The following is a 12,246-nucleotide window of genomic DNA, read 5'->3' on the forward strand; positions in this document are numbered from 1 at the left end:
ATTTCCTAGAGAAAAAAAACAACAGCCATGCATCATGTGTGAGACTGAGAAAAATACACGTAACTATGGCAATTGGCAAAGATAGTAACAGTTTTGGCCTTAAAATGCTTTAAAGATGGCGCATATCTTTTGATGGTCCCTTTAAGAAATGGTTTTCAAGGCCCCCTGCTCTGCAAATCTTCCGACTGTCCTCATATTGTCACATCACTGATTACCTGGCAAATATCATCTTAAATGACGTTATAGTAAGGGAAGACAAATGAATTGAGAACTTCTATGTTCCGACTGGCTGAACATGATTTGTGTAATTAGAGGTGTGTAGGGTAGGAATAATTTAAAAACAAGCAGGGCAGGGATCCTTGAAGATAAGGATAGAAAACTATTTTCTTAGAGAGTACTTACTTGCTTTTACCCTACTGTAAAAGCACCTTAAAGAGGGTTTGGTTGTGTTTGATTGTAAGGTTACATTTATGAGCACTTATTTCATTTGCCATATTGTAAGGGCACCTCAGAGGGCACTGCTTCCACTTTATCTATTTTAAGGACAACTTGAAACTTCCTCTATTAAATTCGCTCCACTGTAATGGCCGCTTAATTTTAATGTATATCCCTGCTTTAAATCTACCCAGGAGACCTACTGTGCAATCCTGCCGTACAGGCCCCAGTACAGTCCTCCCGCCCCAGAGGGCGCTGTCCGCCGCTGCACTTCCATGTCGTGGCTACTTCCGCTGGTTGGAAGGACTTGTCTCGCAGATTCGACAGAAATTTCAACGTACTTAATGTAAAAGTAGGTTCTAAATCCAAATTCAGCCGTTAAATTTATTAACACTATGGTCCGAATCAATTGATAAATTATAATCCATTTGTTGAGTAGACGCTGTAGACATGGATCATCAAAAAACAGGTAAGATTTGGGCGATTTCAACGCGAATATGTTTGTCAGGTCTTCATGTTCCCTTGTGCCAAATCAAAATAAACAAATGCTTTAGTTGATAACGGCTGCCATCTCTGTTTCAGACAGTTTTTTAATCTTATGTTTAAGCTGGAACGTTAACGTTAGATACTATTTACGAGATGTGTCTTTTTTTAATAAATATGTGTGGTGGTGTAGTGTTGTTACTGAACTAAAGTGTCAGATTAAAGTGTCAGATTATTGCTAGGAAACTGTCTGTTCATTTTATCTGTTCAAAAGAACTTGTACATGAATGACATAAACTTATTACTTTATTAGAAGTTGATTGTGCCGGAAAGAAAAGAGAGCGCTTGTTGAAACCTAACAATTTGTGGATGTTTCAAACAGATGTACAGGCTATCCTATTGCATTGCAAACCGCATAGAAGCAGCAAAATGCAGAGCTTAATCTCCTCAAAGTTGAGAATTATCTGTTATAAAAAACGTAGAAATATATGCATACAGTATACGAGTATATGTGTGCTGAAGTTTTTTAGCTCTTAACATGTTTGTGGGCGATTTTTGTTTTTCAGTTAGGATAAGTAAGATCATACTGTAGTGACACAATGCTGCTTTTATTTATTCCTCTCTGTCATGTTGCGGGCATGATTAATACTAAAATGAATTATTTGTTTTCTTTTTATCTCTCCATGTTCTGACACATTTCTTCCCCTTATCCTCCCAGCTACTTCTGTGTTTATGTGTAGGCTGTGCAACCTTTTCTCTCCCAGCCGATCTTTGTTGCTGGCTCACTGCTCCCAGTTGCACCCTGAGCAGGAATGTTCTGATGACATCATCATTGCACTGCAGCCTCTTGAAGCAGAACCTGAGGAGATATTGGCAGGTCCGAGATTATGATCAAAGTTGGGCCATAATCATTACAGTACCACTATCATTATTCATCCACTAATGTGGGAGTGGAATTGGACTATATATCTTTATATCTATATAGCTATATAGATAGATAGATTTATATCTATAGATCTATACCTTTATATCGATATATATATTTATATCAAGAACTATTAGTTATTATTTTTGTGTCTGTATGTAAGTGTCTATGAAATGTATTAAAAAGTTTATTATTACCATACACATTAAATACAAACAACATTTAAAAAATATTTTAAATTCATTGCTGAACGTATTTCTCTTTTACCTCTATTTGTAGGATAAGATCATAGTTGATTTGACTAAAATAATTTTCTACTGTACAGAAAACCCAGTGAAGCGAAAACGAGGACGACCAAAAGGCTCTACGAAAAAGATGCGCACAGATGTGCTGGAAAGAAAGTCTGATTCCACCTGTTCTCTAGAGGTTAATGTTCAAAGAGAAGAAAACGGGAATAAGAAGAATGGGGACTTAAAAAGTGGACCCGTTGGATGTGGTACTGTCTGTTAGCATTTTTATCTACACCATAAGATTTTTGTTTTGAGATCAGTTTATGTAATTTAACAGGAGTCAGTAACTCAACATAAGTTAGAAGATATTGCAGTTCTAAATGTTATCTTTCTTTTTGTGGCATGAGTTTTTTGTGAATTTGTGTTTTAACCCGTCTTTTGATGTTTTTGCTCCTAGGTGAAAACAGTAATGGGACATTAGGGTTAGAATGTAGAGACTGTCATCGCTCATTCAGCAACAGGCGACAAATTCTCAAACACATCTGCTTGAAAGAGTTTAAAGAAGAGGAGGACGAAGAGGAAAATGGTGAGGCAAATGAAAATATAGAAATGTGAAATCGTTGCCACTGATAATTTAATATGTGCTGGAGATGCATACACAAAACTGTAAGTTATGCCGACTTGAATGAGCAGGTTGGAAATTACCATATTACCAAATCAACATAGATTATTCAGTGTCTCTGTGTATATTACCGATGTTGGGGCATAAGTACAAAAGTATAGAATTTACATATGTTTATTGGATCTGGCAGTTATTTTGATTAACATGTATAGCAATTTTCAGGGAGAGTCTGTGGTGGAGCAGGCGTGGAAGTTACTGGGAGTTTGGACCATGGAGGAGCAGATCCAAACAAGACACCACAAAACCAATCAAGGCCGGGACTCATGAGAGAAAAGGGTAGGTAAGATAGGGACATAAAGTGTTCAGTTATATTTTTGTTAAGGTCTCAAAACAAGGGTTAAGGGGGTATGCTGTCGTATAAAAACACTAAACCCCTAAGCTGCTCTCTTGTAATAGTGATCTTGCATGTAAGTCAGGTTAAGTTGCAGTTTTATAGTACTGGCTTAGTCAGACTCTGTCGTTTTTTTCTCTCAGCCATGGCCAATTTTAGACCCCCAAGAACCAATCGAAACCGCATCTCAAGAGAAGGGGGCCCAGCAAGAGGAATAAAAAAATCAGTGATCAGTGTTGTTCTGACCGAGGATGAAACACTACCTGGTAATGTCTTACAAGTGTTTTGTGTTAGTTTGTACATTTCTGTAATAACTGATTAAACTGTTGTAGAAAACATTTTCAGTAAGTAAATTAATTTTAAATAAAATGTGTTGCCTTCAATTCAACAGGTGTTTCCAAAATGATTCCAGTAGAAGACAATTTAACAGAGTCTGTAACCATTCACGCTAAAACTCTGGTAAGCAATGGAATAACATGATAACTTTAGGAGTCTTACTTTTTAAAAACATCTTTATATTTATTATTACCCACCTACTAAAGTTAAGGAACAGTTTTGGTTTTATTTTCACAAGATATCCAAGATTTGTAAATATAACATTTAATTTGTAGCGCCCACACTACACAGATTGCGAGCATTATACATTTTAAAGAATTACATTTGGCAAATAAAGTTTGGGATTTTTTTCTACTGTAATCAGTCACAGGAGCTTGCAAGTGATGGTATTTCCTGTGAAGGAAGCCCTAAAACCGACCAGGGGCAAAGGTAGAAAACGTGTTAATTTCTTATAATAGGTTATAGAATATAATGCATAAGTGATGGTTGGAACAACCAGTTGTAAAGCATAGCACCTCACTAAATGAAATGATACAACTAATTAAACACTAAACATGTTATACTCTGTTTACTGCATTCACATTGTAGATTCCTGGTTTAATTTCTGCTTTTATTTTTGTTTTCTGCTTGTAGTTCTAACCTGACTTCAACAGCATCAGCAGTGATTAGCAGAGGCTTCCAGGAATATTCTATTAAGCAAGATGCTACCAAGTATTGTCTATATATATATATATATATATATATATATATATATATATATAATAAAAAAAGCTATTAATTTGTTTACTGACATGTTGGGTAATATTGTCACTTTCTGTGTCAGTTTACTTCAGAGCCAGTTGAAGATTTTTACCTGTAAGACCTGTAATAAAATATTTAAGTTCAGGCACTCGTTGATTGCCCACCTCCGGACACACACCCAAGAGAAACCGTTTCAGTGTCCTCATTGCAACTACGCATCAGCCATCAAAGGTAAGTCCAGCCTCTCTGGTACACAGCACCATCTCGATGTTTTAACTGAATCTAGTGGGACAGTGTCTGTGTATTGGTTTCAACGAATCTACATCACTGTACCTCGTTAGACCATAGGTGTCTATAGTTAGTTTATTCTTAGATCATAGGTGATTTACATTATATTTAAAGTTGATTTATTAATTTTTCAAAGCCAACCTGAATGTTCATCTGAGGAAGCACACGGGAGAGAAGTTCACCTGCCAGCACTGTCCTTTTAACTGCCTTAGTCCAGGACACCTCAAGGTATCGCTACTTTTACTTTATTGCTGTTGTTTATATTTTTATTAGTATTCACTTGTAGTTTTTGTTTTCACTTATACAGGTCCACTTTGAAGAAGTTTTCTGTTGTCATTCGGGTTTCTTCTTTAGATTGATTTAATCGATCTTTGGCACAAAGTAAAACCTTTCTTGTTTTCTTGGTCCTGTTTTTCTGATCACACAGGTTCATATAGAGCGAGTCCACCTGAAAGTGAAGCAGCACTGCAGCTTCTGTGAGAAAAAGTACTCAGATGTGAAAAACTTGCTGAAACACATTGAGATACGACATAACCTGAAAGACCCTGCTGTCCAACAGTGCTACCAACAACTGAGGTTTGATCTGCAATACGTTTTCTTTGCTATGTACTATTTTAACCCACTAACACTTCTGCCTGTCTAAACTCTCCATTTTGGTGATCTTGTCTAGGCTAAAGACCCGTCAGGGCCTTAGGCAGCTCCTCTACCAGTGCCCCACTTGTAACCGACGTTTCAAAAACCAGCTTCAGCGGGAGCGCCACCTCTTGATTCATGGGCCCCAGCGCCCCTTTGCTTGCCTTCTTTGTGATCATGCTGCAACTAAGATGACCACCCTCGCTGCTCATCTAAAAAAACACTTCTTCATATACATTTGCTGTGTGTGTGATGGAAAATTTGTAAGCTCTCACAGACTGAAGTGTCACCTGAAAGAGTCTCACCCTTGTCTGGATCAGGAGAAAACGTTCACTGACTGTATCAACAGCAGCTACTGTCTGACACAGTGTGGGGAAGGCATGTGGGGGAATGAGAAAAGGGAAGATATAGAGAAGAGGATGGACATGCAGCAGATGGAGCAGGAGTGTGAAGAGATGAGAAGAGGGGAGGACAGAAGAAATGGTGTAGGAGGAGAGGAATGGCAAAATGGAGAAGGGGAGCAGCTGGAAGTAGCAGAGAGGGAGCAAGACAGGGAGGAAGCAAAATCTCAGGGTGGACGTGCAGAAGTAGTGCAGGGGATCGAAGGAGAGACAGGAAAAGAAGGTGAAACATTAATTGGAGATTCACAGAAAGGTTCCCAAGAGGTTCTCCAACAACTGATTTATGCAGAAACAATAGCTTCCTCTGATGGACAAGAGGAAGGAAAAGCTGGGCAAAAGTCACAGGACAAAATGGCCAACTTATGCATCTGTGCAGTTGAAAAGATTTGCATACAGGAAGAGAATACACACACTTCTTCATCATCAGAGAGGATTGACACCCCTCCCTTGGAGGACAGGACTGAAGAAAACACACACATCTCTGATAAAAACACACGTGCAGCCAAAAACACACATGCATCTTCACCAGCAAATGGACACTTATCTAATTTGAGTGTACACACACCTTTGGCATCAGCACCAGCAGGGGAAGAGAGCCACACTCCACATCCAGAGAAGGTAATTTAGTTAAGGATATTGTCCGCTGTTTCTGTGCATCCAGCAGTTGTTGTTTTGTTCTTTGAGGACAATAATGTGGGCTAGATCTGCATCTAGTCATTTTTAATGGCTTCATCTGTTAATTATACAGTTCAGTATGGCCGTAACTCCCTGAAACTCGGTATGATATCAAGAAATAATTTTGCCCTGGATTATTTTTCAGTCACTATATTTACTAATGTCATAAATATACTACTAAACACTGGAAACTGAAGACTTGTTAGATTTCTAAAAAATGTTGTTAAAATAATAGTAAGTGTATGTGTGTGTGTGGTGTGTGTCAAACTACTCCAAAGTAATTGGCCTAAGTAGGATGAAGAAATGAATATTGTATAAATTGTTGTTGGTACTTGACGACAGAATATTCCTTATTGCTTCCAATATTGTTTTAGTGCCTTTTCATTATTTCTAATTTATTTATTTTAAAGATATATCATATATCTATATATATATTATATCTTTGGATTGAATATTGTTATTTAACTTTATTATTGATAATTCCATTTGCTTACTTCATATGTGAATATTTTTGACTGATCATCTAAACTCTTTTACACTATTCTCCAGAGGGAAACTTTCTCCTGACTTACTTCTTTCTGCTTTTAGGAATCAGAGGTTTTCCACCAGGTATTTTCATCTCTTCAGAAGTCTAAGCTTAATATGGAGGCTTTCCAACGGCTCAGGAAAATTTATGGAGACCTGGAATGTCAATATTGTGGTAAAATAATTAAACCCCTTTTCAGTCAGCTGATTTTATTTAGCTTTTATTTATTTAAAATAGTAATTTAAGTGTAATTTATATTAACATTATTTTTGCTTAGCCTTTCTCCTATTGTCCTGAGTTTTAATCGTGCTTAGCATTTGTAATCATGTTTCTTTTTCTGCGGTACAGGTAAACTGTTCTGGTACAAAGTCCACTATAACATCCATGTACGCACACACACCAAAGAGCACTCGCATTACTGTTCAAAGTGTAGCTATTCATCTGTCACCAAAAGCTCTTTAAAGCGCCATCAGATTCAGAAGCACAGTGGCTTGCTGCTGCCTTGTTCTCATCCCGGCTGTAAATACACCACTCCTGACAAATACAAACTACAAGCCCATCTGAGGACACACCAGGGACAGGTATCCAAGTAGCATCTAAATTTATTGTGATACACTGACACTTGGAGGAGGTGGCATGTTTAAAGTTTTGCTAATACTTGATTTGGCAGCCATCCTTCTACTATTACATTATATACAGTAATTCACCTACCATGTCAGAGAACCTGTAGTGCTTAAATTGGGACCATAACAATGATGTAAGCCATTGCAGACATTTAATATTGTTATTTACTCGTAGGTATACATAAAGTCAAGGACTGTTTTATCCATTAACTCTTTATTAGTCTTGCTTTCTTACTGTTTTTTTTTTTTACAGGATAAGACTGTGAACTGCCCTGTCTGCCACCAATGCTATCCCGAGCACAGACTCAAACACCACATCAGAACATCCCACCCTGGTAAAGAAGACACAAATATACAAAAAACATGTACTAATCTTTTAACTGCTGTTACTCTGACACAGTTTGAAACATTTAAATTCGTGTAGGTATTAATATTTTTTCATATTCCACTTGTGAAAGAATCTTTTCACAGATGTAAAAAGCAGCTTATCTTTTTTCACTTAAGGTGTCAGTGGCAGGTTAATGCTAGTTTTGGGTTGGGGGTGGGGTTGGGTTGGGTTAGGGGAAGGTGGGTATCATCCTCTATTTACATTCGTTGACAACGGATTTGAATAATGGAGTTGACTGTTTTGGCTTTGTCGCATATTTACTACAAATTGAATTAGCCCATGTTTTTCATTGGACAAGTTCAGCTGCCAGCAATCAGGTCATTTTAGTGTGTCCGTGTGTGTCTGCGTCTGTGTCTGCGTCTTTGTATGCAGATACTCTTCCCGTGCGGGGTAAAGGACTGATGGTTCAGCGTGCAGAGAAATGCCCCTATTGTGAATCTTACTTCCTGAAGAACAGTAGTGATTTTCAGCAGCACATCTGGGCCCATCAAGGTGTGATCAACATAAACAAACACACACACACACACACACACACACACACACACACACACACAAACAATGCAATTCTGGAGAAACAGAACTGGGCCCACACACGGTTGAACTTCCCATCTGTTTCTCATTCTCCTGGCTGCATTTCAAGAAGACGAACTAAATGGAGAAATTAGCCTGTCGGTCAATTTAGTCTTAAAATAATGAGGACATAAACAAACAAAATCAACCATGTATATGCAGTTGATCTTATATCAAAGACAGGGAGGGTATCTACAGCTATAAACAAGTTAAATGTAAGACTTTTTCAGACCTTTTAATACTACTTCAAATGAAATGTAAGACCAAACTTGCGATAAAAAAATATACATCAAAAATGAAAATATTTTCATTTTCGAGTGAACACATTCATGTCAATTCAAATGAACAGTAAGCAGTCTTTACCCTAGTATTTTTATTCACCACCTGAGCAGCTGTACATGAAAAATTAAATGTTACTGATATTATGCGGTCATGGAGGAGTTGTTATGGTCCTGCTGGCCACCCCCTAGAATTTTCTTTTACTTTGTCTTCATTTACATATAGACTACACTCAATGACTTAAAGCACAGACAATGATGAATAATTTGGTACTCCTGAGTTTGCCAATGCATTTTTTTCTATTCTCAGAGAAAAAAGCTTTGTCCAGTACATTTAAACATTTGCAGCCTTTGAGGGTCTATACTTGAGGGTGTAAGTCCCACATATATAGAAGCTTTACAGCCAAATCTGAGGGAATCACTCACACATTCTTATAAATCTTTTTTTTTCTTCAGTTTTTTTTTTCTATGTCATTTTATTTTCTATGTAATTTCAGAGACAGACAAATAAGACTTGTTAAATCAAACAAAGTGAATAAAAGATTCATTAAGTGATTTGTTTGACCACACTGTTTCATGAATCCAGATGTTTTTTTCAAGTTGGATCCAGATCCAAATTGGAATTGGCTGTCCTTCCCCTGCATCTCCTGTCTTCTGCTACTGCAGCTGACACAAAACACTGTAATGGAATTAATAGACTTCACCCTGAGACAATTTGACACTTTTTTAAATCTGGAGTCTAAATGAATGTGTGCCTGTGTTGCTAGGTCTAAAGCCATACGTCTGCAGTGTGTGTGACTATGCAGGGCGGAGCAGGAGTAACTTGAAGACTCACATGAACCGGCACAACACAGAGAAACGACATCTCTGTGATCTTTGTGGCAAAAAGTTCAAAACGAAAGTGACACTGAAAAGCCACAAACTGACCCATACAAATGAAGGTATAGACATTCTGCTGGGTATTTTTATTAGCTACTATTCACGCCGAACGTTTATGTACAGTTATTGTTTTTATGTGTAAACTATTCTGTTGAAACTATTCCTATGCTATAGAAATTTGAAGGCAAGAAAAGTGACAATAAAAATAAAGGCAAGGGATCTGTGTCTTTCCAGGTAAACCATTTCAATGTTCAGAGTGTGACTTCACCTCAGTCTCTAAACCTTACTTGCTCAGACACATGGAGCAACATGCTGAATTTAAGGTCAGAACACACACACACACGCACACACCTACATTCAGTTTACAGCTTCAGTATTAAGAAATTTGAATTATATCATTGTACACCTGATTGTTGACAGATCATCGACATGCAGAAATTACCTTATAACCACCAAACTTTTCTTTTGCATGGGAGTCTATTATTTCTGTAAAATTTAATTTTCTGCAATTTTTCCCCACATATTTTCTCATAATTCTTTTGGAGAGCCATGGACAGATGCTACAGTTTTACTAAATGTACTATTAATTTTTTGGAGATTAAGTCTAATCTAGGCTGATTTACACCTATTGCTAAGTAAGAAAAAAAGAGCAAAGTCTAAAGAGCCATTGTTGAAGCTAAATCCACGGAATCCACCGAACTATCGACAGTTCTGTTTTTCTATAGAGCTTTTTAAGTATTGAAAACTATTAAAGAACTATTGTGATACTGAAGACATCCTAAAAACCTAAATAATCTAAGGCAGGTTCTGAAACGTTCTCATATTTAAGAGATCCCCAAGTCATAATAGCGAGAGCTTTATATTTAAATAGTCCAGAAACATAACTCATAATTATGATATCCCTTTCTCGTATTGATGAGATCTGTATCTCGTAATTACCAATGCAATCCTCCACCGTAATTGTTTGTCTTGCATACAGATATTTTATTTGCCTTAATGTGTGTGTTTTTGCATGTCCCTGTAGCCATTTCGTTGTGCCCACTGCCACTATTCCTGTAATATTGCTGGTCCCCTGAAACGTCACTACAACATGAAACATCCAGATCAAAAATATGAGAATGCTGGATCTGGGCTTCCCAACACTGACTCATTGAAACAGCAAGGTTAGATATTGGCTCTGCTGTCGTCAGGCCCTTGAACTTTTTTGAACATTTCATGAACATTCTTATGCAGCAGGACACTTGGTATAGTCTGAAACATTACTGAAGTATGGCTGACCTAATGCTGAATGCTCTCACATTTCTCTCAAGTGTAGTTAATGTTTGGTAAAACTAGACTAAGAGTGTGTTTAGCTTAACCCAACACTAAAACTAACTGTGTGTGTGTGTGTGTGTGTGTGTTTAGGTGGTATGAAGTGTCCTGAATGTGAATTTGTTTATGGCACCAAGTGGGAGCTCAGCCGCCACCTGAAAAGCAAACACAGCCTGAAAGTGGTTGAAGGTGTCTGGGAGGTAAACAATAGGCACATACTGGATGTAGAAAAATGACACTGTTTTTTTTTGTCTGTCTCAGTGTCTTGTCATCACAATCAATATTCATGATAAGATATGTAAAACATTGCCAGCAAAAGAAAAATGAATTCCAGGAAAATGTTCAGTTTATTAAATACAATCTGTGCCATATGTATGTATAAATGTCCAGGTGGGGGAGGCAGTAGAGGCCCAATATGTGGCTGTAGAGGATGAAGAGCAGCTGACTGAAGCGCCTGTAGCCGCCCTGCATGACGATTGTAACAACGCCAACGGTGATATACCTACCAGCACTTTTTACTGTTAATACTCTTCCTATTGATGTTTGTTGGTAATGTGTTTAGGCACACAGTATTTCATAGTCAATGCATGTCTTTTGTGTTCAGTTAATATCCAGCATATCACTGAATTAAGTTCAGAGACTCACAACGCCGTCACCTCTGTTGTTGCCATGGCTCCAGGCACCGTTGCCGTCGTACAACAGGTAAATAACACTTTCAATAGCTCTTCAACTCACGACATCATGATTTAATGCAAAAAAAAGTTGATGTTTAGTCATGGCTGATATTGCAGGTGGCTGATGAGCAGGAAGTTGGTACCTGCAGCAACCAGCTGATGGTGGTGAATGCAGAGGGGGATCTAACAGGTGACCAGGTGATGGTGGTGCAGGATGTGCATGGCCTGGAGGCCCTGACGGTCCTTACGCAGGGAGAAAACACTCACCACTATATTGTCTACGTCCAGGAACACACTGTGGAAATCAACTAGTAATATTAGAGCTTTAACATACCGTAAGATAATGTCGATCCTTCAGCAGCGAGTGGGTCAGTTCAACAGCTTATAAAGCAAAATAACTTCCTGACTTGCAATTATTCAGAAAGCAATACAAGTAAGAATGTTACTTTATTGTCTTAAATAGTTTCATCAGATGTATTATTTTTTTGTTTACCTGGTAAATCTGAAAATAAGTAAATATTGAAATATAAATATTTTGTTGTGTGGTCATTATCTTATGACATATTTTGCACTTTTGCAATATATTTAAATAAAAGTCCTGTATTTTCAATGGACTGCAGTGCTTCATTTGACAGTTGTTGAGTGGCAGAGCGTTTCAGTGGTTAGCACAGCCGTATCTCAGGCGCAAGCACATGGACTTTACCCTGCTAGTGTTCCAGTGAAGCCTGCATGCTCTCCAGTGTCAGTCTGGGTTTCCTCCAGTTCCTTGTCACAGTCCAAGACGTGCAGGTTAGGCAAATTGGTGATTTTAAATTGCCCATAGGCGTGAATCTGGGA

The 12,246-nt window shown here is 37.9% G+C and overlaps 1 protein-coding gene across 2 annotated transcripts; it reads left to right on the forward strand.

Moving 5' to 3' along the window:
* The first annotated feature begins 711 nt into the window (after window positions 1-711).
* On the forward strand, window positions 712-12,015 carry LOC137130534 (zinc finger protein ZFAT-like). 2 transcript variants are annotated; one of them, XM_067510833.1, is made up of 24 exons: window positions 712-904; window positions 1,637-1,795; window positions 2,169-2,339; window positions 2,531-2,659; window positions 2,918-3,031; window positions 3,230-3,352; window positions 3,478-3,545; window positions 3,787-3,851; window positions 4,056-4,118; window positions 4,246-4,394; window positions 4,588-4,679; window positions 4,879-5,027; window positions 5,122-6,103; window positions 6,749-6,860; window positions 7,035-7,267; window positions 7,563-7,644; window positions 8,070-8,189; window positions 9,313-9,486; window positions 9,659-9,747; window positions 10,449-10,587; window positions 10,829-10,935; window positions 11,126-11,228; window positions 11,340-11,437; window positions 11,527-12,015. In XM_067510833.1, exons 1-24 carry the CDS (start codon window positions 886-888, stop codon window positions 11,719-11,721), a joined length of 3,735 nt encoding a protein of 1,244 aa, XP_067366934.1. In that variant the 5' UTR covers window positions 712-885; the 3' UTR covers window positions 11,722-12,015. The 2 variants fall into 2 exon arrangements, with proteins under 2 accessions (XP_067366934.1, XP_067366933.1); XM_067510832.1 differs by having other exon boundaries at window positions 4,056-4,133; window positions 11,527-12,014.
* Window positions 12,016-12,246: the final 231 nt, after the last annotated feature.

This window comes from Channa argus, chromosome 7 (assembly GCF_033026475.1).
Source record: "Channa argus isolate prfri chromosome 7, Channa argus male v1.0, whole genome shotgun sequence".
NCBI classification, from domain to species: domain Eukaryota; kingdom Metazoa; phylum Chordata; class Actinopteri; order Anabantiformes; family Channidae; genus Channa; species Channa argus.

Bases quoted from the DNA above. Each gene is read 5' to 3' on its own strand.
- LOC137130534 (XM_067510832.1), top strand. The intron at 3,546-3,786 runs GTAAGCAATGGA...TACTGTAATCAG, and splicing joins CCATTCACGCTAAAACTCTG to TCACAGGAGCTTGCAAGTGA. The intron at 7,645-8,069 runs GTAAAGAAGACA...CTTTGTATGCAG, and splicing joins CATCAGAACATCCCACCCTG to ATACTCTTCCCGTGCGGGGT.